Here is a 25476-nt window from a genome sequence, read left to right as displayed (position 1 = left end):
TCCTGTGCCACTGCTGGAGGTGCCCCTGCTCTGGCGGGGGGTGGGATGGGGGAGCTCCAGAGGGCCCTTCCCACCCCCACCAGTCTGGGATTCAGTGACCATTCTGTGACGGGTTAAAGCTTTGCAAGAGCACTGTAACTAAACAAGCGAACAGCTGAACAGAGGGGTTATTCTAGAGGGGCGACACACTCCTGTTTCAGGGCAGTGTGCCTTATATTTACGAGCAACTGTTTTGTCAGAGCTCCCTGCAACGCCTCCCCGGCCGCCCTTCCTGTTGACTGGTTTACACGCTCATCCGCCAAGGCCTGGGTTGAGATGTTCAGCGGCATCCAGGGGATTCAGCAGCATCATTTCCATTCGTTTTAATGAAAGTTTAAATCCCCGAGACTACTTCCAAAATGTCAGCCTTCCTTTCCGTCACACAAAGCTTACGGTTCCCAGCAATCCTCTGACATCCTCTTTCAGGCTCAGAGAGACGACAAGACATATTAAAACAGCTGCTTCAAAAGTTAAAATCATTTCAAATTAAAGTTTAATTAACTAAATTTGTTCTAGATTTCAGGTAGATGAAGCCGGGACGCTACACACAATGTTCTCTTGCCTACATTTTGTTGTCGGCGCTGCTGCTGTGTATGCCTGAATGCAAACAACATCTTTCAGGAGGCTTTTGTCCAGCAATGCTTTGCCTCATCCATTTCCAAGCTTGGCAGAAGTGAAAACCCAAAAAGAGAGTCTCCGTTCTCCAGAGGCAAGCGGTGTGGAGACTCTTGTGGCTTTGGCTGGGGCTTTTGGCAAAGAGATATGCCGGATGTTTCTCAGCCTGACTTTCAGCGTGGTTTCTTACACAGCGCTTGTTTTAATGGGATTCGGGGATGTCTCTGCGTGCTCCTAACGAAGTCCTAACGAAGCAGCAGCTGCTCTTCACCTAACAGCACAGCAGAGGGTGAGACCCAGGGACTGTGCTGGGCTTCAGACTGGGCTTGTTATCCTCTCACATACCTGTAATTAAGCACCCTCAGACTCTTAGATCATCGCCTGCCTAAGAATATACCATCCTCCTTCCTCTCCACACGTTAGCTGCTGCTCATGCCGTGAATCCCATCTTTCCTCGTCCACACCAGTCATATATTACAAGCTCTTGTTTTCCCAGGAAGGATCCCTGGAATTTGCAACCCTGCCTGTACACTTCACGCCCCGCCAAGGTGAGCGGCGCGAAGGCCCGCATCCCCCAGCACTCACCAGCGGGGACTCTTTGCTCCCGAACACGGCGACACGAGCCACAGTGTCCTGCTCTCCCAGCACCTGGGCTTCCAGTGTGAACGGGACCTCCACTGAGCTGTGAGGCGGGATGATCCCACATGGCACGGGGCTGGAGTACCGCACAGCAGCATCCTTCTTGTGTTCCTATAAGGGACAGAATCAAATGCCAACTTCAGAGCGACCTTCGAGGAAACTTTAAACTCCTTGACATCTACCACAATGGCAATTAATACTTTTTTTTTTTTAAATCCCAAGGAAAAAGCAGAAAGGCACAAAACAAGATGCCAGATTTGTATGGGCTTAGCATCCTCAGAGGGTCCAAAAGCTGCTGCATCTACAAACACCCGCTCGTGTGCTGGCAAGCTGCTTTTCATGACCCCCTAAATTCTCCTGCATTAAAGCACCCCAAAGACTAGAACATAAACTGCTTCCTAAAAAGTTTAAATTGCTTCCTAAAGTTTATATTCAGATAGGTTCCTGTTCTCAGGGAACAGGGATTTGCTGAGAACAAGAACCTACCTGAACAGAAACCAGTCAGTCATTAGCCAAACCTCGGTGGTTTTTTTTATTTTTTTTCCTTTTTTTTTTCCTTCTAATAAACCCCTCGATAACACTTGAGGGCGGGAGGTGGACGTGATGCCAAACCTGAGGAAGAACCCTGTAGCAGCCTGGCAGATCGCTGTCGTTCACAAGGGTCAGCATCTGCCGATAAGGGAATTTCAGAAGGCACCGTCCAAACGTCACGATGGGGTTGAGCACTTGCAGCGGAGGAACTATGCACCTAGGCAAAGAGATGACCAAAAGGGAATTAGAGATACCGAGAGAATGTAGAATTTGTTTACTCCCCGAATAGCGCGAAATAGAGCGTAACCCATTTGTCACTGTCAAACAGACATTCAATACCCCTACAGCGATAAATCACCTTTAACTTCTTTTTTATTCACTTTTACTCTTGTGAAGGAGGGGCAAATCCTGAGTCTCAGCGTGGCAGAGGCTGCCAAGTGCCCGGGCAGCGCACGGCGCCCCGTCCCAGAGCTGTCTGATGGGCACCTTTGCCCCCAGGAGGCCTCCAAGGACCCACTCCCAATGGTCCCAGTAAGGCGTGAGCTCTGGAGGAGCCTTCCCACCAAGGACCAGCGCTCATTCAGGGAACACAAGACGCCAGTGTCTGAGTAAAAACGACTCCTCCTCTCCCATATCGTTGTTGTCCTGCCTGAAAACGCAGCCGCTTGTCCCAGCGACGGAGGGCACGAGCCACCACCTGCCCTACACAGCGGCTGACCACCCTTTCCCCATTTCTGTAGCTACTTTGGTCCTTCACTCCCCCCCAGGTCCTTTTGCACTTGTTTTTTTTAAAGAAAATTGCAGCCCAGGCACTGACTGGCTGACTCTGCCTGGGACAGGGAACAGCACCAGTGAACTGCATCCCTCCCGTAATTAAACTGACGCCCACTGCAGCACGACAGGATCGGATCCGGCTGCAGCAAGAACAACTTTTTGGCTTAAGTCTGAGAACATTAACACTGAAAGGAACCAGAGCTCACCTTCTACATCAAGGACTATTTTTCCCTTCGGAAGATCTTGCCTTTATTCGTCCCTCACCAGTCCCACCGTAGTCCCTTCCCCATTTATGCGTGCCTTCGTTAACTGCACCAGACACCGGCTTTCAGCAGGCTGCTCGATGCCTCCCAAATGAACGTTGCATTTTTGTCATAACCCAGCACGTGTCCACCACTTGCAGGAAGGAGGAGAGACAGCCCCCCTGGATTTTTTTAAACCTCAAACCCCAAAACGTAGGCCAATAACGAATACAATTACTGTTTCCTTCAGCAAAAGGCAGAGGGCCATGCCTGTCCATTGAGCACAGGTGCTTCTCAACATGGGCTGCCTCCAAAGCACTCCTGTTCTCATACTGAGCTGGGCAGAACTAGCTCATTAAGCAACGCTTCTCGTTTGGAGATGGAGCCAGCAAACCACACGCGAGGCAGCGTGCTGGTGATGGACGCACGAGGAGAGACAACGAGGCGCAAGGGAAGCGCCGATACCTGGCTGTGAGGAGCAGCGCCAACACCTCCTTGCCAACGCCATCCACGTCCACCACCAGTGCCAGCTCGTATCTCTTCAGCGTGTTGGAGCACAGGGTGACCTGGTGGAAGAGAAAAGCATCAAATACTTCACTCCCAAAAGCCGTTATCTATGTGTGGTGTCCTCTGGTTCTCGTTCCGTGGTAAGGAAAGGGAGGATTTTGCCCTAATTCTTCTGCTGGTCCATGCGTAAAGCACAGTCTCTGGGAGTAATACAAGTCTTGTGACAATATCTGCTTTGCTAAATACACCGCGCAGTTATCAGGGCATACGTAAGCTAAATTAAAGCCCAATTAAGCTAATGCTCTACTCACCACTGTATTAAAATTAAGGGACCAATTTTTAGCCTCGACTGCAATAGCATAAATCCAGAGGAGATCTGTTGACTTCAACAGAATGAGTTCAGCTTTACAATGGGAAGCTGAGGACAAAACGTGGCCCAGCAGATGCTGTGCAGTTCACGGCTGCCAGAGCTATTTCAGTCCCCACTGGAAATCACCGCAGTGAATCCAGCTCCTTCTGCTCGACAGGAGAGGAGAAACAAGACGGGGAAGAAAAGCAAACTGTTTTATACAATGACATCTCTTTTTTTAACAGCCACCTTCTGTCCTCATCCTTCCTCTGCCCACTTTAAATCAAAGAAATTGCTCTAAGCAGCTCTCAAAAACCACATGAATGGCTTCTGTGCTTGACCATACGCTACGTGATCTTCAGCTTATGATTTCGGAAACAAAACGGTGCTCCTCTGGAAAAGTCCCAGAGTAACCCAGCTAACAAAAGCCTGATGCTAGTGCATATATCTTCCTGGCATTGTGCTAGCAGCACTAAAGCCCTCTCGTACATCAAGTGAAGCTTCAACTCCACCTGCTGAAGCTCCTATGGCCATACTATTCCCATACCTGGATATCCAGGAAGCCCTGGGAGCGGATGGTTCCTCTGCAGGGGGTTATGGTAAATTCAGTTGGCTTGACGTGACCCCGAGCTCCCTTTCTCCAGGATGGACGAGTGCCCTCTGACATCTGAGCCAAACTGGTAACACTGGGTGCTCCCGAGCCATCCCCAGGAATGCGAAGGTTGAAGGTCATGGGCACCAAGGAGGTGTTAGTGAGGCGACATGACAAAGTGCGAGGAAAACCTAGGAAAATGGCACAAAGACAAATTTATGCAATGTCCTACATCTGGGTTGGGGCAATCCCAAGCACAAATTCAGGCTGGGTGGAGAATAGCTGGAGAGCAGCCCTGAGGAGAAGGACCCGAGGGTGCTGATTGACCAGAAGCTCAACATGAGCCAGCAATGTGTGATCGCAGCCCAGAAGGCCACCCGCATCCTGGGCTGCATCAGAAGTGTGGCCAGCAGGGCGAGGGAGGGGATTCTGCCCCTCTACTCTACTCTGGTGAGACCCCACCTGGAGTACTGCATCCAGCTCTGGAGTCCCCAACATAGGAAAGACACGGACCTGCTGGAGCAGGGCCAGAGGAGGGCACGGAGATGCTGGGAGGGCTGGAGCCCCTCTGCTGGGAGGACAGGCTGGGAGAGTTGGGGGGGTTCAGCCTGGAGAAGAGAAGGCGGAAAAGGGGAGACCTCAGAGCCCCTTCCAGTGCCTAAAGGGGCTCCAGGAGAGCTGGGGAGGGACTGTTTACAGGGGCATGGAGTGACAGGACAAGAGGGAATGGCTTCAAACTGAAAGAGGGGAGATTTAGATGAGATAATAGGAAGAAATTCTTGACTGTGAGGGCGGTGAGCCCCTGGGGCAGGTTGCCCCAAGAAGCTGTGGCTGCCCCATCCCTGGAGGTGTTCAAGGCCAGGTTGGACGGGGCTTGGAGCAACCTGGGCTGGGGGGAGGTGTCCCTGCCCAGGGCAGAGGGGTTGAAATGAGATGATCTTCAGGGTCCCTTCCAACCTAAACCATTCTACGAATCACCACCAGCAGATAGAGCAGATAGCTCATCTACACCCATCAACAGTGAGCACTACCCACCTCCAGCAATGCCTCCAGCAGGGAGGCAGGAGGTGCACAAAAAGGGACAAACGGAGACTTTGCAACCCCAAAGGAGACGGAAGTCTCCAGACACAGACAGCAGTCAGCAGCATCACTAAAAGAAGGAAAAATACAATAGCCGCCTTCAGCTGAAAAGGCCTTATTAATGAAATCAGATTAAGGAGGATGAATCTCCGATTACATAACCATAGTTCTGCCTGGTGCGTTTCTTGTTGTTTTATTTATTCAAAAGGAAATAAAGACTTGGCGGAGTGGCGATGTAGGGAGGGGAGGAAGTGGCTCAGGGAAGGTAATGAGTTTTCTTAAAGAGTCCATGAACAGCATGAAAACACAGAGGCATCCTGGGCACCGAATGATAATGGCCCTTCAATCAATCCACAATTGATTCCACATTTAAACTTTAGATCATCTCAGTAAAAAGCCTTTTGTGAGACAGAGATGGAGACCCAGAATCTGCATTTCAATGGAGACGCTCTGGATGCTCACCACCGGCTCCCCCAGCACCGCTGGGCTTTCGGAGGGGAAGGAGAAGGAGCCCATGTCTCCCAGGACAGCAGTGCCCGACACAGAGCTATTCCTTGGGCATATTACCTGGTAGGTGATAACAAGGTGCCCTCATAGCACTAATTAACATGTCACACTAAAGGGCACTGTTATTCCTTGCCACAGGAACAAGGCTACGGGCCACTACACGGCTTAAACTCCCTTCTGCAGTCCCATCCCCTGGGCCCTCCTGGGACAAGGACTTTCACAGTCATTCTGCTGCCGAGGGTTGGGAGGTTGGGGCTCAACAGACTACGAGGGACACCAGAAAATACTGACTTTGTTTCTTTGGTCCCGTTTGATCTCATGATGGCACAGCGCTGCCTAAGCAACCAGCAGCCCCGGTTTTAACACCCCAAAGGCCGCTACGGAGGAAGACACGTGACAGATGTTCAAGCGCTCCATTGGGGTAAGGCACACACCTCTCAACCCACGGTCCAAGCCCAGGGCACACTCACCAAAGGAGACGTCACCGAAGTGGAGGGAAGGTACATCGAAGTGAAAGGTGGGTCCAATGACACAGCCCCTGTGAGGACAAAGGCAGAGGAGGCATCTTGGTCAAGAGAATCGCAAAGTGTTCAGCTTTCGTCACTGCTCGGATGGAGGAGAGCTGATCTCGGAACCACGGTGGGTTTTAAATCAACCCATCACCCTTCTGCTCAGCATGGCATCCCCGGGGATGGGAGGCAGCGGAGGCAAAGCCCTTTGCAGCTGACAGCTGCTGGTGTGGCTCAGGCCACCACGTCAGTCAGGGGGCCAAGGGCATGTCCCCACATTGCTGCTGGCCCAATGAAGGACCCCGCACAAGAGACGGCTCTGTGCCTCAGTTTCCCCATCTGTAATGTGATGACACAGAGGTGTCCACACCAAAGTGGACTGATTGTAATTAGCTTTCCCAGGTGCAGGTTCCCTGCTCTGGTTTTAGCTGGAACTGGTGTTTCCATGGAGTACATGAGCACCTTTTCCTCAGAAGATCTCGACCCACGCAGTCACTAGGCATGCAGGATTTTGAGGCATGAATCCAGGGGAGCCCCAAACATCCACTGAGGAGAACAGCATCACTTCTACATAACAGACAGTTGAATCTTGGAGGAAAGTGTCAACTTGTCACCGGTGCACCAGCTGACACATCCAAGCGCAACATGTCTTAAACTACCCAACATGGGTGTCCTGAACCCACCACACCTCCTCGCCCATCCTTAAATACAGCAGCCAGGCTCCAAACCCCTAAACTCACCAACATCCACTGAAATCAGCACTCAGAACTGCACAACAGCCATTAATTTATTTCATGGTTGATGCCAATCAATGTCAGCTCTGCCTCTTCGTCAAAAAAAATCGAGGACCACAGTGAAGGATGCCTTCTAGTTTTATTCACAATACTGTTTCTGTCTGTTCTGCACGTGACCAGCCCCCAGCACCCCGCAGGAGGGACCTACGTTCATCTGTGGTGTCCCATTTCCAGCATTTATTTAGTAAATAAATGCCAAACAAACAAGCATTCACGACTTTGTAAGGCTGGTTTCCAAGTAGAGAATAATCACTGATGGTTTGAGCATCCTCCAATTGCCTAGTCAAAAAAGCACTCAAGAAAAACCGACTTTCAGGAGTTTCAATCCAATGCTGATTCTCAATTCTTGGAGCTTAATCAGTTCCTGAGAATAAGGCAGGTAGCAAATACCTGCTGCTGCTCAAGTTCCCTCTCCAAGGACCTCACATAAGCAGACCCAACCTCCCAAGCTCTAACAGCTTACTTTGGACGGAGCAAAGGGAGCAGACACGCTTTCCGTCTCAGCACTTGCCAGGAAACGATGGAAAACTACCTCTGAACCAACCACGACTGGGGATCACACTGGGGAACTGCCAAGGAGAAGCCTTGCCAGGCGAGCGGGGAAACAACTGCCCTTTCTGCTGCGGGTTGTATCTCTGCTCAAGGAAGTGAAACCTGAATGACTGCCCAGAAGATTCAGGCAAGGAGCCAACCCAGGGCTCGGTGCACCGCAGCTGATAACGGTACAGCTTGCAAGAAAATGGCGGGGGAAGGCAGTGTTTTTGGCAATAACTGTGTCTTACAGCAGCGTTAAATAATGCACTTGTGAAGGGAGATCAGAGTCCTTGCAGAGCACTGGAACGGGCTGCCCGGGGAAATGGTGGAGTCACCATCCCTGGAGGCATTTAACAGACGGGCAGATGTGGTGCTGAGGGACATGGTTTGGTGGTGAGTTTGGCAGAGTTGGGTTGGTGGTTGGACTCCATGATCTTCAAGGTCCCTTCCAACCTAGACGATTCCATGATTCTAAGGATAACACAAGGTCGGAGAGGAACCACTTGAACTCTCATTCCCATTCCTTCCTTTGCAGCCCAGTGTCCCCCCAACCAGCTTGCCTCCATCCAAAAGAACTGGAAGTTCTTCCTCCACGAAGGACTAAATCCAGTGCACAAAACATCCCAAAGAGGTAGACAGGGAGGCTCAGCTTGACCTGGTGGGTGGACATCTCAAAAGGCGTTGGAAAACAAACAGCTTGAGTTGTGGGACTGGAGAATGGGAGATAAGGGCTGGACAGGGATCCTTGAAACAAAGGCAACAGAAACCAAGGAGGCAGATGACATCTCAGAGAAGAGTGGACTGCAAAGGGAATCAAATCTGGGGTACAGCTGTATGGGAGCAGATGGGGACGGTGGGGTACCATCAGATGGGCTACATAGGAGCCACCATCCAGGAAAGAGAAGTATGAGGAAGAAATTAAAGATAGAAACATCAATCCTCTTTCACAGAGACATAAAGTCTGCACTGAGCTCAGGGCCGTGCTGCCAGAACAGGGTAGACAGTGGCCACAGAGAAGGAGAGGACACGCTGGGCACCAGGGCATCGCTGGGGAAACCAGGACCATCTCATTTGGTTGTGTGGAAGCCAAAAGACAACTAATTACCCCGCTGACAGCTCCTTCCTTCCTCAGGAACAAGGCCATCCAAAAAACCCTGTATTTTACCTGGGATAAGCACGTCTGTACAAGCAAAGCCTGCCCTTGCTCAAGGGGAAAGCTGCTTATGCAATAAAATCCCGTGACCAATTTGGGGGAGGGACAGAAGAGAATAAATTATTTGATTGCGAAATATTCCCTCTTGATTTCCAAAAAAAAGCAGCACTTTTCCCTCCAAACACAAAGCCGACACAATTGTTTCTCTACCGAGGTCAAGAGACCTACTCACTGCTCTCTCTTGCAAAGTAATAACCTCGTCATTCTTTTTTATCAATTTCCCTTACCTTATTGGTAAAATTGACCGCAGATTCCTTTCATTTCTTTACTACCTTGACCTAGTGCCTCCCAACAGCAGCAGCCCAGGCCACTGGCCGCTGAGGAGGGCCAGCCAGCCCCAAAGCTCCAGAGCTTTTCTGCCTACACCATGATATCCCATCAACCCATGGTTAAGACCACCTGGGACAAGTTTGGATGCTGCTGTGGTCCTCAGAACTCAGCTTTGCCTCTCCTACCATCAGCCTTCCCCCCCTCCCACCTCTGTCCTTTGCTCGGTGAGGATTATCTTTTGCCCATGGGATGATGCCCAAGTCCTTGTGACAGTACTTTGCTGCAGAGCTCCCCATCTCCCGCATCAGCACTTTCCCGGCTGCAGAACGGAGGTACCGTAGCACTCGCTGCACAAGAGCCGGGAGGACAGCTTGTCCCAACACATTAACTTGAGAGGGAACGCCGAGGCTGCTGCTGCCCATTTTGTATGGATTATTAACGGAGGATTTTAAAAATGCTGCTTCTGGCTGCAAAACCACCCATTCCGCAACCATCTCCAAAGCCCTTTTGGCCTTGCTGTGTGCTCAGGTGGGACATCCCAGACCATCCACTGCCCCAAGGTGATACCATCACGCTGTCTGCCACGGCCCAAGGGGGAACGAGCTACCTGTAGGAAGGAGTCACTCCACCGCCTGTGTACCCAGACTGGGCAGCAGGCATCTCCGCACCTTTCCTGGGCAGCCTCCAGTCAACCTTTTTCCAGCATGGGTAGTCACTTAAAGCTCTAAGGTCCTCACACAGAGATGTCAAAGGGTCACAAAAGGCAATCGGCTGCTGCCAAATCCTGTGCAAACAGTGTCCGGGAAAGTCACAGAGCCACCCCGGGTCAGCCGGGAAGGCCAAGGTGCTTCCCAGAGGGACCCAAGACTTTCAGAGTTAAGCGGGGTGCTGAGGGCATAGGAGGCACGGTCACCTCCTCTCGCAGATGATTACACTTCATTTGCTGCCGCAATTAGAAGGTTCAAACTGGAGTCGAGGTTAAAAAGCCTTAGCTTAGTCCCGGCTCTGATCCTAGCAGCCCCACACTAAGACCTTAGGGAACACCTTTTTTTTTATCTCTGCTTCACCATAAAACGAGGGAGGGGGGAGATGATGATCCAGAGATCACCTGCCCATGTGCCCACCGAGCTCCTGTAACCCTCCTCACCTGACAGTCAAGGTCACAGGCTCAGGGGATCCATTCACACTGAACCGGAATTCTTCTGTGAACTTCCCCAGGATGGTGGAACTGAAGGAGATCTGGATGGCTTGGAGTTCATCCGGCAAAATGATGCCCTCCTCGGGGAGAAAGGTGAAGCAGGAGCCCAGAGCTGTAACCGGAGGGACCAAGTTGAAGAGAGCAGTGATGGCTCCTTTGTTAAACAGGATCGCCTGCAGCAGCAAGAAAACAAAAATGGAAATACATAAGGAATATTCCTTTCTTACAGAAGGCTGATTTGTTTTTTAATTAAGCAATTAACATCTGTGAAAGGCAGGAGCTGCCGAGTGCTGCTGCTTGGCAGAAGCCAAGGAAAATACAATAGGACGAGTTCTGCCTTTGGGGTTGTTTTTTTTTCATGCAAAGCAGAGATAACTTCCTATAAACAGAGTCACTCTGGGTTTATTGCACTGACACAGAGCAGTCCGCTTCGACCTGCAGTGCGGAGGACCTGCTCAGCATCCCCGAGGGGATCCAGACCTGTCCCTAAGAGCAACGAAGGGCGGTTGCAGCATTACTGGAGAATCATCAACAGCTGCTCCAGGTGGGTCCGATCCCGCTCAGCTTCTATCTCAGCCAACAAGGTTATTGCATGTAGGAGACGCCTCAGGACAGCGCTAGAACCGACTTCAGAAGCACTCCCCAACTCTGCTATAGTATATAATTTAGGTTTCTTTTATTTTTTTCTTTAATGTGATAGTTTCTTAGCCTTTGCTCAAACAGGCGTGTCGGGAAAGGATGAGCGTGAGGTGCACAGCAGCCCCATCTATCCCAAAGATTTTTCTCTTTCCTAAATATTCACAGCCACCATTTATGATTTTACCATTATTAAAATAAGCTGGAAATTTCAGACCAAGCCGTTATTTTGTTGAACCCTCAAGAGATCTACTACCTCAAACACGTGACATAATCCCACAGTATTTGTTAAGATTTGTTTATTTTCATGTTGGGCGAGAAATGCCCACCTCTGCCTATGAGTACCAGCATGTAGTCAGCCACCAACAGACCTCCCCAAAGCAAACACGTAAAGTTTCCAATTGCTGCCGGGTAAAATCCTGCCATTTCCACGGACCTATCTATCTGCCTGCTTTGGATTTCTTTCCCCTAATTTTTGTCCTTGCAAAACCTGTCAGAAAAACTGAGACAGAAGCATAGAAACATCCCCTTTTTTTTTTTTTAATTTTGCAGCCGCTGTTGAAAATATTCACGTATTCAAACTCCGCAATGGTAACTTGCAAAATACTTTCTTCTTTAAGGTCCCTTCCAACCTAAACCACTCTACGATTCTCATGTGTTTTACACCTCCGTTACAAATTGCATGTAGGGATCCTATGCTGAGCTGAGGTTTACCTCCAGTCTGGCTGCTTACGACAGCACTAACAGCATCATCTACTTCACATTTTCTCGAGTAATGAAAATAATAAATTGATATAGAGAGAATCAGTGAAGTATCAGCATTAAAAATGCAGAGAGAGCACAATATTTTGGTAAGAAAACACCTTAATGTGTCCTTCCCTGCCACAGTCAAGCTTTTGAAAGTGTCTGGCATGATGTATTGTCTCATTTTCTACCTCTTTCGGTGGCTCTATTTTATTTTATTTTTTTGCGGAACACTTGACACCGTTGGGGAGAGAGGCAAATACATAGAAAGTTCCTTTGCTTCGTTTCCAGAGATGCTTTGTTTTTTTATAGAGCCAGACTCCGAAGAGCGGCGGGAGACTGGTGGGCCCGGGGAAGCGCTCCCAATGTCTTTGCAAGGGACCTCTCGGAGCCGGGAGGCTGGAGGGCTTTCCTCCGACTCCCAGGAATCGGCAGGATGCACTCAGCTAAAAACCATTTGCGACAGACTTGAGTTCAAAACACAGTAAATTTGTCCCAGCTGATTCTTAGGGGCCAGAGTACAAAGCTGCATCGCATCTAGGGCTGAAACAAAAACTCCTGAATACATATCTTTTTGACCCAACAATGCTTTCGTGTGTCAAGGGTTTGTTTTTCGCGTGAAGCCTCCCAGCTCATCTCAAAGGGAGGTTGCCAAAAAGCAGGGATTAGGGCCTCATGAACACCACGTACGCCTTTCAGACCCCATCAAATGTATCCGGATTCCGTGAAAACCCCCCACATTTGACCGTTACATCAAATATTCCCCGCTCTCAACTGCCCGAGTTGCCAGAAACTCCACAGGGAGCCGTGAGGATCCACCCCAACCCCTGGGAACCCCTACTGCTCACCTCATAGCTGTGGGTTGATCCAACGAAAACCTTCCCGATGTCCAGCTGGTCGAAGCTGAAGCGGAGCCGGGGCCCCATGCCTTCCCCTTTGATGCGCAGGGGCAGCCTGGTCTCACGGCCTGGGGAGAGATTTCCATTTCAGTACAATAATCCCCTCTGTTATCCTGGATTTTCCAGGCTGCCTCCACACTAGTCCCTGACTTCAGGCTGGATGGGACCAGTTCTAGATGCTCCATAAGAAGATAACAGGATGTTTTTCTTCTCTCAGGAGATATGCTTTGGGGCCGGTTTGTAATTTCTAACCCACCCCTTGGGCTGGTTTCTCATTTAGCGCTCTATTTGCACCCTGAAAAAGCGACGCCGAATTCAAAACACCATCTCTGAATTTCTTCCCATGATCTTAGGTGAGCTTGGAAATCCCTTCAGTGAAGGCACAAAGCTCATGAAACAGAACTGAAGATAAAAATACGCCGTCTATACTGATGCGATGGGAGATGACAGCGCAGGAGCTGAGAAGCATGAGCCCAAGCAAGGCGAAGCTCCCCGCTCACAGCGATACACGCGCCCCAGCGCTGCTCAGAGCAGGCAGAGCATCTCAGCCCCCACCTCTGCCCAACGTACAGCTCCGTACCTGGGGGGCTCCAGGGCTCACCTCCTCCACCAGCGCCTAAAGAACACCGGGCTTTACAATCTCCAGAGAGAAGGACTCATCTATTCCCACCATGACAGCAAGAGGCTTTGTAAAGACACCTTCCCTCAAGCAGGCTGAGCAGTTACGGAAAGCCAACCCCCTCGCTGCTGAGATCAGATACGCCATAGAATCACAGAATGGTTTGGGTTGGAAGTGACCCTGAAGCCCATCCAGTCCCACCCCCTGCCCTGGGCAGGGACACCTCCCACCAGCCCAAGTTGCTCCAAGCCCCGTCCAACCTGGCCTTGAACACCTCCAGGGATGGGGCAGCCACAGCTTCTCGGGGCAACCTGCCCCAGGGGCTCACCACCCGCACAGGGAAACATTTCTTCCTCAGATCTCATCTAAATTTCCCCTCTTCCAGTTTGAAGCCATTCCCCCTTGTCCTGTCACTCCATGCCCCTGTAAAAAGTCCTTCCCCAGCTCTCCTGGAGCCCCTTTAGGGACCAGAAGGCCACAGTAAGACCTCCCCAGAGCCATCTCTTCTCCAGGCTGAACCCCCGCAACTCTCCCAGCCTGTCCTCCCAGCAGAGGGGCTCCAGCCCTCCCAGCATCTCCGGGGCCTCTTTTGGACCCACTCCAGCAGGTCCATGTGTTTCCTATGTTGGGGACTCCAGAGCCGGACGCAGTACTCCAGGTGGGGTCTCACCAGAGCAGAGTAGAAGGGCAGAATCCCCTCCCTCACCCTGCTGGCCACACTTCTGATACAGCCCAGGATACAGTTGGCCTTCTGGGCTGCGATCACGTATTGTCAGCTCATGTTGAGCTTCTCATCAATGAGCACCCCCAGGTCCTTCTCCTCAGGGCTGCTCTCCACCCATAAATGTACTGTTCATTCACACAACCCTTGCTGCGAAGGTAACCGAGACCACCAGGCTTATAGCTAAACTCCAAGATGCTAGTTTTCCTCCAGGAGGCTGCTAAGATGACATAGTACAGGATCTTTCAGTCTGATGGCTGTTCTGGACCACTGGAGCAGCCTAAAGTGCCTGAATCCCAGCTCAAATTTCAGCTTGGGTCTCCCTGCTGTCCCCCATTCCACTCTGCATGGAAAGCGAGTAGCGGTAGGAAGAGAAGAAAGCCCCAGAAGTTGCATATAACCTCCACTGTAGCTTTTGTGCAAAAAATATTCCTCTGTCCTTCAAGGTCCTTCGAAGCTCACCGTTGAGCACTTGATGCTCACCATTAAAGATTAGGGATTGAAGGTTGATTTCTATTTCTTTTTTTTCCAAGTCTGCTGCATACTCATTCCAGAATGTCCCAAATGACTTATTGCAAAAAGCAGCCCAGGAGTGACCACATCACAACTTGAAAACACTCTCCTGGAACAGCCTTTTCAACGATTGCTGATTTTTTTGATCTTGCAACCATGGGATGAGGCTGTTTGATAATGTCCAAAGCCAAAAAGGAAGAGCTAGAGAGCTTTTGTTGAATTCAGTAATTTTTAAGGGGTCCAGCCAAGGCCCAGCTGATAGAGATGAGAGTTATGTTTCACAGCCCAGGCATCAATTGTTGGGCTGTGTATTTCCGTTTCACAGATATTATAAGAGGCAGCATTGGGTGATCACTGTTAAAAGATTTCTCCATCTTGCACCACGTGTGGCTTAATTTTCCTTAAAAGCCCCTAGGTCTAAACCATCAAAGCTCTTAAGAAATGGCTAAGATTTCCAAGTGACAACCTTCTGTCCATGATTGCGCCGAGACACATCCCATGGCCACTGTGATAGAAAAAAAAGAGATCACCCCTTTTGCAGTCGGTCCTGAAGGTCCACGGAAACCATCCTTTCTTCTACCCCCTAATGTTGATCCTGGGACTTTAGGAAATCCCAGAAATGTTGCTCTTCCTCCTTCCAGGTGAACCTCCCAAAGGAGGAAGAGCAGAGTGAACTACAGGCAGCATTCAGGAGAACTGAGAGGCTAAAGAAAAAAAAAAAAAGAGAGAGCAGGTCCTCCTCATTGCAGGGAGCTGGGGCTTTGAGGAACATCCAAGCTCTGCCCAAGGCCTGGGTACAGATGGGGTGACGTTCCCACCGTAACACATCCCAGAGCACACAGACCAAGGGCATGGAGGGGCTACAGCCTTTGTCCTCCATCCCAAATCCAAAGCCGGTACCGTGGAGTGCAAATTTGGACCTCAGTAGGAATACCGCCCTGGCACACCACACAGGGTGCACAGTTTGGCTTTGCTTTCAAATAGATAGGGGTGAAGGTGGCCCAACAGCACAGGACTTTGGCAACAAAGTCCTTAACTTCTGGCACCTCTCCGACACTCTTGTGTCTTGTTCACAGAACATCCATCCCTGTGTTTTGTGACTGGCTTTGAACACGACTCGTCTAACATCATCAATAAAAGAGTTTTACATGATGCAGGATGGGTCTGTCCCAAGGCAAGGGAGTGATCATCATTGGGGATTTTGCTTCTCCCTGCAAGGGTGGCTTAGAAAGGGGTTTTGCAAGGTGTAACCCAATACAGGCCTGCGTGCAGACAAACCTAAAAATGAATTTAGGGTGCCTGAGCACCTCCCCCCCACCCCCCCGTGTCCTTCCTTCCAGCACTCAAGCGCTGCAGCTTTATTTGCACGAATAACGAAGAAAGTTAATTTTGAGGCTAAATATTTGCCAAGAGCAAATTTCAACCCCCTCCTTAACTGTCAGCTTTGCAAGATGCAGAGTGCTGATTAGTCCTGTAAATCACCTGATCCAGAAGCATCTGCGGAGCAACTTATGCAAGCACCTGCCAAAAAACCCCATGGAGACCAGCAAAGCCCCTTCGCAGTGGGGCAGGATATCCAGCTGCACAACTCCTGCTGCTGCACTAGGGACAAAGCTCCCAAATATTCCCAGCGAGGGGTACGCGCCATCCGCAGAGCATCCTCCAGCGGGATTTTGTGACCGGCACGCAACCATGTGAGGAACACGGTCACGCTTCTTAGAGGGATCAAGAAGGAAAGTTAATCGAGTCCCTGGTTGAAGGTCGTTGTTTTCGTTAAACTCTTTGGCACGTGGGGACCTTCGCTCTGGGACAGTTTCCATCCTGACAATACAGCGGATCAGCTGTCTTGTAAGGGATGGCGGGTAGGTGCATCGATTAAATGAAGTCCTCTTCCAAGGAGCTGGTGGAATCGTTACACTTTCCCAAGGGCCCATCGGGGTCTTCCAAGAGCAGGTGCTTCTTTCTAAACACAAATCATTGGCTCAGCTCTTTCCTACAGCTCCCAGCCCGGCTCAAGGGTTGCAGGCAAGTCCTTTTCCTATTTCTCCGCAATGAAAAAGCTCTCCTGGCACAACTCCCCCACAGAGCCCTGCAGGCAAGTGATGGACGTCCCCGTCACCAGAGCACGGATCCCAGCGCCAGGAGCACAGCACTGAGCGAGAAATCCCTCGGGAGCGACTTTTTAAAATCAATCCTTTCCTTCCACAGCTCTTAACAACTGCAGCTGGTGGGCAGGAAGACAGTTTGTTAACACAAGCCCTGTGTAATTACCGTAGGTGGCATTTGCCAAGTAAACCCTGCGTAATTACTGTATAAATAAAAAGCTGTTCTGTGACATTTGTATCCGTCAGCTCGGGGCAGTAAGGAAAGCATGAAAGCAGCTGGGTTAGCGATTCTTGCACCCTCCAGAATGGGAGCCCGGCTGCTGGAGGACCACATCCCATCGCGCCTCTTCCTCTTCGCTGGGGAAAACCATAATGGTTGGAAATCTGACAGCTGTCTCAGAAAACACCTTAAGCAGCAGCATGCCGAGACGCAGGGGAAGGACGGGGTAACCCGAACCGGGCAGCGTGCTGCAAGCGTTCCCTGCCCCATGCCAGCACAGCAAAGGGATCACCTCTGTAAGGGCAAAGATGGCATCACTTGGGTGAGTCAACGATAACCGCTCCCAGAAAAAGCTTGACAGCGCTTCCGTAGGATGGGATGAGCACAAAGCTTGCCCAGCAGACTGCTTAGACTCCCGTTTCCAAGGAGGATGCTCACCCCGCTGAGCACAGCGAGCCCTGTGCAATGCTACCCGTACGCCCCAGAGACCCCGAGCCACGAGGTGAGCACTCCCGCGCGGGGAAAGGAGCACGTGGTGGGCAGAGGTGGTCCTTCCGCAGGCACCCCGCGCTCAGTGGGGCTCAGCCACCTAAGGTCTGGCAGCATTGGGGTAGCAGGAGGTGATCCAGGGTTTGTAACTCAGCTCCTACTGCCTCAGGAGTCTGATGATGCATCTGCATAATAAAGACTCATCTTGGAGGTAAATGGGGGCGTAGTGCTCGTCCACTGAAGCTCTTCTGCTGTGTCGTTCTTTGGTCTTTATGGACACCTCACAGCAGATAAAATGCTGGTAAACCCACAGCATGAAAAAACTTATCCCTTCCCTGCCTCGGTTGTTCTGGGATCAGTGATCCAAGCTTGTAGGCACCCTGAGGACTGGCCTTCAACAGGACACCACCTGGAAGCCACAGGGACAGTGGGCACGTGCCAGCACTGCCCTGCTGACCGTCGACCCATCCCAGCAACTACAGGAGAACCGAGCGGGCTGGAAGACTATCGGTGCCTCACCTTCCCTGTGGGTAACAGAAGGAGGAGAAAGGAGCTGTACCTGAGATGTCGCAGTAGACCGTTTGTTGGTAGACTCTGGCTTCTCGGGGTTTAAAGATCACATTAATTTCAGCCGAAGAATTGGGCCAGATGTCTCCTTCCTAAAACAGAAGGAGACAGCAAACCATTTATCTTCAAACATTGCATTGCTTGTTTTCAACCGCAGCCCTGTAAGCCTTTATTTAGAGCATCGATGAAGTGCAAGGAGCAGGCAACACTTATCAACAAAATTTATAAGAATTTAGAAGCAGCTGCAAAAAAAAAAATTAAATAAAATTCTAGAGTCCCTTACCTTTACAGGGACCTGGTAGAGGCATTTTGTTAAATTAGGGCTATAACGAAGCTACCAAACTGTCTCTCACTCCAGCGAATCAAGTGGGATTCCTTCAGCCTAAGGAAAAAGCACCTCTCTCCTCCAAACCTTCCCGCACAGCCCGGTATCGCTATGGCTACACGAAACACTTTTACTTAGATCAGAAGCAATTTAGCAAACCAAATGGATTTTCCATTCGTAGTGACAAAACGCGCTGCCTCTCACGCAAGTCGCCCGTACACGTACGCAAGTATATAACGTAGTGCGGTGAGCCGGGGCGCTGGGCACCGAGCAGAACAAGCCTTCCTTCCTGCCTGGGGATCAAGGAAGACCACAGTCCTTCCCGCTGACGGCCGCTTCGGCCAGCACGTAGCTTACAGAAGATAGGAGAACAAAGTTGGGAGTGGGATGGGTCTCATATCCCTCTGCAAGGTGCGCACGCTCCCGTTTCCCCCAACACCGCCTCCAATAAGAAGAGATGGGATTTGCTTACAGCTCTGCACCTCTTTCAACCGAAAAATCCACTAAAACAGCTCTTTTCCTTGTCCCATTCAGAGATTTAGGTCTGGGCCACGCTACCAGTGCTTCTACAGCTGTCTGCTGCCTCCTCGGGGGTCTTCTCTCTCTGCTTCTCTCCCAGAGAGTCCTGGCAGCGGTACTAAGTCCCAGGGAGCTTCGTCACGCATTTTTGGAGACGTCCCTGGTTCGCAAAGGCTCTCACTCGCCTCTTGCGACTGTTTTAAATAAAAGGTACCACTTACATCCCCTCAACCCCCGGCATTACAAATGTCTCTTCGTGCGTTTGTTGACATAAATATATGCACCTCTGACAACCGTAATAATACTCTACTAGGAATGAAAAATGGAGCTTCTAGAAGGAGACAAAAAGAACAGAGTTATTTTTTCCTATCAACAGAGCGAGGTTTTGATTCCGCTCGCTGCTGGGTATCCTCAGTGCTTTGTCCAGAAGAGTCTCCAGCACTCCTGTGGCATAAATATTAAATAACTATAACACTTCCCATCGACTCAGCACTTCGAGCTGGAAGGACGGTCCCCACCACATTTCAAGAGCTATGACATGACGAGTTATTGGGCTGCAGCTGCGGATAACTCCCTAACGCATAGTCTGCTCGGAGTCAACAGAACAGGGGGAAGAACAGGCGGAGAAAACCGTTTCCAACACCAACAAACCATCACCACCACAAAAAAATAAGCGAAGGGAAGTCTAAAAGCCCAGAGCCGCTTGGATTCCTCTCGAAACCTGGAGCAAATGCATTCGCCAGATCAAGTGTACTTCGTGTTTCTATCCAGCGAGCAACCGGATGAAGATGGAGCCTTATTCTACCACAACACACTCGCCTGAGAAAGCAAACTGGGGACATCAGCCTGCAACCCACAGCCAGCGTGGTAGATATCAGCGCCTTTGGGCCCCAGAGGGATGCTGCATGGGCTCAGCATCCACAGAGTTATCTCGGATTTGCAGGAATAAAGGCATTCGGGATGCTCTGAAAAAACAAACTCACTACGACGCCTGCAGCTCACCTCAGCCGAGCCACTGAGAAAAAAACCAAAACCCAGTCAAGACGATAGATTTCCCTGGCTTGGCTAATTAGAATCTGATAACCCACCAGTGCTCATCACCTAGCCACTTGCTGTGTGTTTAACAGCCTGAATTCCGTGCTCTCACCCAGGGCAGACCGTCCCTGGGGAATGGGGGGACGCACCGGGAGCCGCTCGCGTTCGCTTCGAGCCCAACAGCTCTAGCCGAACGCACATCTCGGCTCGCCGGTGTTCTGTGCCGCTCCTTGAAGGGTGCTGCGTGGGCCGAGCTGCCCAGTGGTGCTGTTTGATCCTCCGGCTGCTGCGGTCCTCTGCCCAGAGTGCTGTGGAGAGCCCTCGTTGGGTTCCTGCAGGGGAAACGGTGCCTTGCCGGGCTCACCAGCACTGCCGATAACGCTGAGAGCGGTGGTGATGCTCAAGGTCTTCATCTCCCAGGGGGGCATAAAGAAGCGGAGGAGAGCACGTCCTGAACCTCAAAACCAAAACACAGGGGTGCGGCAAAAGGGAGGGGAGTGAGAAGAGCCCAATTTCAGCACAGCCACCCAGATCCCTCCAAGGGAAAGTCCATTTGCTTCGCAGAGCCTCACGTGCCGGACGGAAAGCCAGGGAGAAGATATTTGAACGAGACCAGACCCCAGTGAGGCTGGGGGTGAAAATTGATGCTAGGATTTGACTGTAGGAATGCAGCTGGGCTTACGAGGGCCGTGCACAGCTGGATTACAGCTTCGAGTTTGCACCGGTGGTCAGACAGACCATGCCTGCCATAAACCAAGCAGACGATTTGCCCGTGCTACTTCCTGCGAGACTTTGGGATCTATCCGAAAAAGCAGAGCGAGATTTTTATACCATGTCACCACTTAGTGCAACACTGGCTGCCCTAAAGCCGGGCTCGCACCAACAAGAAGGTTTCATAGAGCCAAATCATTCCCGGGAAACTCCGAGAACAGCCCTCCCTCCTTCCACCAAGGCCGGAAAACAAACTTCTTTGAGCGCAATGCGGCAGTATCAGTCTTTCAGGTCAACTGTCTAACAGAGTACTGTTCTGCTGCTGGATCGCAGGCTGATGGTACTCACCGGTCTATTTTATGTGCCGCAATCAGATATATTGGCCCCGCGGACACTTCGGGGCAGTTTGGTTATTACTCAGAGGTTGACAGAGGCAATACATCTCCCGTTAATGGAAGCAAGCGTAATACAATTCATAAGCAAAAATGAAGCTAAGCAGGAAAGGGAGAAAATTAAAAAGAACCGTTGGCCTGATGAATATGTATCTGCTAACAACAGTGCAGTTTTCTAGCTGAGCGAGTTTAGCTGACTTTGGGATTCGATGAACTCCAAGGCCAGCACATCTGCGACAGAAATATAACCGACACGGTGATCTTACCCCACCGTTTTGGAGCACAGTAACTGCAATGTATCACGGAGGCAGCGATAGGGACAGACTTGGCAGGGCAGGAGACCTCGGAAGGTGGTGCAGAGCCAGAAGGCACGGACCAGAGCGGGAGATGGCTCAGAGACAGCACGTGCTTCATGCTCTCCTGTCTTGTTGTCACCCACATCTCCCGTCCCGCTCCCATCACTGCCAGTTGAGGTTTGGATGAACAGGAGGATGGCAAACTTACCTGTTCACCCCAAGCTCTGGCGGCCAGAGTGATGCCCTGCACGCCGGAGCCCCTAACGTGACCCGCACAGCCACCACCCCGACTGCAGTGGTGAACACGCACCGGGAGATGTCGTGACTACAGCAGGGAGGAAGTAATAGAAAAGAGAACTTCATTTTAAACCAATATTTCAGTAAATTCTGCTTCTCCATTTTGCAGCATACAGAAGCAGAGGCCCAGCAAGAGCCACTGCAGAGCTCACCCAGGCTACGGCGGTACTTCCAATGCGCTTCTCAGGGCAGTGAAAACCTTCCAGAAGCTCCTCTGGCAGGGCAGCTCCCTTAGCCCTGGTTTCTCCAGGCAGATCCCAACATACAGAAGGAAGAGGGCTGAATCTTCCAGTGTTCAGGAGAAGTGTGGGAGTATTCACACTCCATAAACCTTAGATATACAACTTGGATCGTCCACAGGCAGCCTCGGGCTACAAAGCCTCCATCCCTTTCAACGCAGAAGCTGAACGTCCCAGGTTCTCCACCAACCTAAGACACCCGAGTTTTGCGTCCAAAGTTAGGCAATGAGGTACCCCTCCTCGCCGGAGTAACGTAAAAACCTTTGACAGTCCTCACACCACACCAGCAGTGCACCAGCCCCAGGAGCACACAGCTACACGCTCTCCCCCAGCCCAGGCAGCCGCCCCGGTACGTGCCCTGGGCTCGATACCGAGAGCCGCCCCTCAGAGGAATCCCTTCTGGGCTTTGGGTTAACCTGGTTTGGGAGAACAACGTCCACGCTTATCCTGTTCTCAGGGGACACTGCCTCTTGCCATAAAACTGCCTTGTGCGATATCAAGTCCACTTCAATATCCTTTTTCTCCTCTCCACCATGGGACCTGTCCCCATTCAACTCTCGCCCCCACCTACCTCAGCCCCCAGTAGCCCGTACACACCTGTAACGGGAGCCAGCAGCGATGTTCTGCCTCCCGATAGGTGCCAGTCTCTTGAGCTCCAGATATGAAATCGCGATTCTGCAGGATCCAACGTGGAAACTTTTGGCACTACGTCCACAGATAACTTTCCCTGTATTGTTAGTGAAGCTGTAAGCCACACCATTTAACTCCAGATCTTTGGAAACCAGTTTGCAAGGCCCTGTCTGAGCTGGCTACCCGAGTCGGGACACGCTGTCCAAGGCTCCCTCTGCTCACGGTCAAGCGGGCGCAGAAGGCAGGAGAGAGACATCAGGGTTTTGTGATCTACACTGGCTGCCTGCTGGTCTCCACATGGGATACGAGCCATGGTACACAACACAAAGCCCCAGTTGTCCCAGTGCTGCATCACCATTGCCGTCGGAAGGGGAACTGGAGTTGGGTCAGTGCCTGCAGGGCATTTATCTGACTTTGGAACTTGATCCTGGCCCAAGATGGCCCAAACTGGAGATCAAAATGGTGAACTTCCACCGCACCAAATAAATACAGGTTCAGGGAGACCCTGGGAGAACATTGCCAGCGTACATCTCCCAACAGCGAGGGAGTGGAAGCGCATCCCCGCAGGTGATACTCAGAGCGGCGGAGCTCCCGGTGGGATGATCTCCTCAATACCGCCAAGACCACAGCGATTGCTGCAACGTTGCTGGGATCTCTCTGTACGCTGTGTAGGTAACCAGCGCGGGAGGGAGCCTTGAGCTTCGGGCTGATGTCATTCCTTCTTTTACAACCTAAAGAGATGAGGGTGCAGCACACAACCCCCTCCCTTGCCGGGGATGATGTCTTGCCATGCTCCAGGAAACCACTCAGTGATACACCAAGGTCTGGCCAAGGGACACATCTCCATACATCCGAGGAGCTGCTGGATCCCGAGGCGGAGTCGGATGAGACTCCTCTGAGGCACCCGAGGAAACAAGCCTAGGGACTGGCAATAAAACCCATCCTTCTATATGCATCAGCACAGCTCTCCGGAACAATCCCAATGCCGCATTATTACTGGCGCCTCGCACTCAACCTCTCTCCCAAAAAAAAAAAACCAACCCTGCACCAGCAGCTAAGAGACTCGGTCTCTTGAGCTCCTGATAGGAAATCACTGTTCTGCGGGATTCAACGTGGAAACTTTTGGCTGCACATCCACAGACAGCTCCCCGGTCTTGTCAGTGAAGCTGTGAGCCAGACCTTTTGATTCCAAAGGTGGAGGGCAAGTAGTAATCAGTTACACTTTATTCTACTACTTCATGGCTGAACCAAATTCTTTAAAGACATAACTATTCTGGGAAATTTTTGTCATTTCTCCCTTCGTTACTGCTGTACGTCAGACTATAAAACTAGAAAAATATTGTGAGTTATTTCTCCTGGGAAATTAAAATAGGCTGTTGAAGAGGTTCCTCACTTTCCTGCTATCCCACAGGGAAAAAAAAGAACTGCTGTTTAAAAGGATATGCTTCATTACCCACCCTCGCAGGCTACTGCTACACGCGTATGAGCCTCGGGACACCTCGGGAGCCAGCGGTCTGCCCGGGCGAGCACGTCCTCTATAGGAGAGCAGTTGAGTCAGAGCATAGAAAACTACCGTGGATGCTAACCAGGACAGAAATAAAACGTATACAGTGCTGCGAACATGATATTGCAGCACTTTTGGCTTAACGTCAGTCTCAGACAGGCTGCAACTGGCAGGTGGCATAAAATACAGACAGGGGATGTATGAGGCCACAGCACAAAACCTCCAGCTGCTGTGCCCTGGCTTTGCTACAGCGTAAAGCAACGCGATACGGGAGGGGATAGCGCACCGTGACTCACAGCTGCAGAAGCAATCTCTACGCAAGATCCCCACCACAAATACTTGCAGATCCTATTTGTCCCTCCCTCAGCCCCTAAATAACGAGAATCTGCTGGATCTCCACCAGCCCGCATAAGAAAAAGCTGATCTAGAAAAGGCGGGCACCACCAGCTGTTGGGCAAATCCCTTATTTCATTTTGCAGAACGGGAAGGAGATCCACGGAAAGGAAATCACTGCTCAAAGCAGACAGAAAACCAATGACGGAGCCGGCAACGCATGTAGCGACACAACACCCAGAGCGCATCCTGCGAGTTCAGGGCACTTCGGAGAGAGGCAGTGCCAAAGCCAACATCTGCCTCTTTCCGTAAATAACCGAACCCACAGCGAGCTGTGGGACGGACCGTAGCTCCCACTGGAGATGGTGCCTTCTGCCAAAAACTGAAGTGTTCTGTAGTAACCTCTTCATTTGGATGGGGACCAGCTTGGTTTTGCAGCTGAATTGGAGATTTGTGGGACGAAAAACCAGTTCCCTCCTGGCCCAGCCTCTGGATCACAAAACAGGAGCCGTTTTATAACCTGCACATCTTGAAGACCACCTCCATCGGCTCAGAATTAACACATGACACTAAGGAGTCACTACCAGGCAATGGCAGGATGGTGATGACTTATCAAGGTCAGTGCAATGGTAATGATGACAAACCCTTGTCCTCCCTTTCCTCTGGTTTCCATTTCCAAGGAGTCAGCTCCCACGTGTCTGCAATGTGACTTACAGCTAATCTGTGGCAGGGAGGATGCAGCAGAAAGCAAGGACTTTCTCCTTTGGTAGCCACCTGTGCTTCTATCGCGGCCGCTTCTGCTGACATATCGTGTGTATTTGCAAAAATAAATTAAACCAAATTCGAGATGCGCTCGGCAAGTCAGAGTTGCGTAACAGCTTGTTTCCCACAGGCTTGGATGGCTGCTCAGAATGTTCATGGTCACATGGTAACTCCAAAATCACTGCCTCCTCTTTTTTTTCCCCCTATTATTTTCACGAGCGAGTTAACCCTACACTGACCGAAGTGACTCTGCTGCAGCGCCTACAGACAGCAACACCTGAAAATACCAACAGCTATAAGTCCACCGACACAGCAGAGCTCCTGCACAAGCCATGCAAAGTTATCCAGCCCAGACAGCGCTTCCAGGAATACTATCCCTCCCCATCAGCTTCCTAACCTCTGGAAGCAATTATTTCACAGAATCCCAGACTGGTGAGGGTCAGAGGGGCCCTCTGGAGCTCCCCAGTGCCACCCCCGGCCAGAGCAGGGGCACCTCCAGCAGTGGCACAGGACGGCGTCCAGGCGGG

The 25476-nt window shown here is 51.0% G+C and overlaps 1 protein-coding gene across 1 annotated transcript in view; it reads right to left on the bottom strand.

Moving 5' to 3' along the window:
• Window positions 1–25476, bottom strand: part of HYDIN (HYDIN, axonemal central pair apparatus protein) — a 161992-nt gene that overhangs the window by 91773 nt on the left and 44743 nt on the right. The window contains exons 9-17 of the mRNA XM_009883265.1: window positions 17899–17998; window positions 12622–12740; window positions 10343–10566; window positions 6346–6413; window positions 4244–4479; window positions 3306–3406; window positions 1901–2041; window positions 1679–1684; window positions 1240–1375 (exon numbers count right to left, since the gene is read on the bottom strand). Of these exons, the coding sequence (XP_009881567.1) occupies window positions 1240–1375; window positions 1679–1684; window positions 1901–2041; window positions 3306–3406; window positions 4244–4479; window positions 6346–6413; window positions 10343–10566; window positions 12622–12740; window positions 17899–17998 (1131 nt within the window). The remainder of the gene's footprint in view (window positions 1–1239; window positions 1376–1678; window positions 1685–1900; window positions 2042–3305; window positions 3407–4243; window positions 4480–6345; window positions 6414–10342; window positions 10567–12621; window positions 12741–17898; window positions 17999–25476) is intronic.

This window comes from Charadrius vociferus, unplaced genomic scaffold (genome assembly GCF_000708025.1).
Source record: "Charadrius vociferus isolate BGI_N301 unplaced genomic scaffold, ASM70802v2 scaffold964, whole genome shotgun sequence".
In the NCBI taxonomy this organism is placed as follows: Eukaryota; Metazoa; Chordata; class Aves; order Charadriiformes; family Charadriidae; genus Charadrius; species Charadrius vociferus.
The sequence above is the reverse complement of the archived record's forward strand: the minus strand, read 5'-3'. Positions and strand labels throughout refer to the sequence as shown.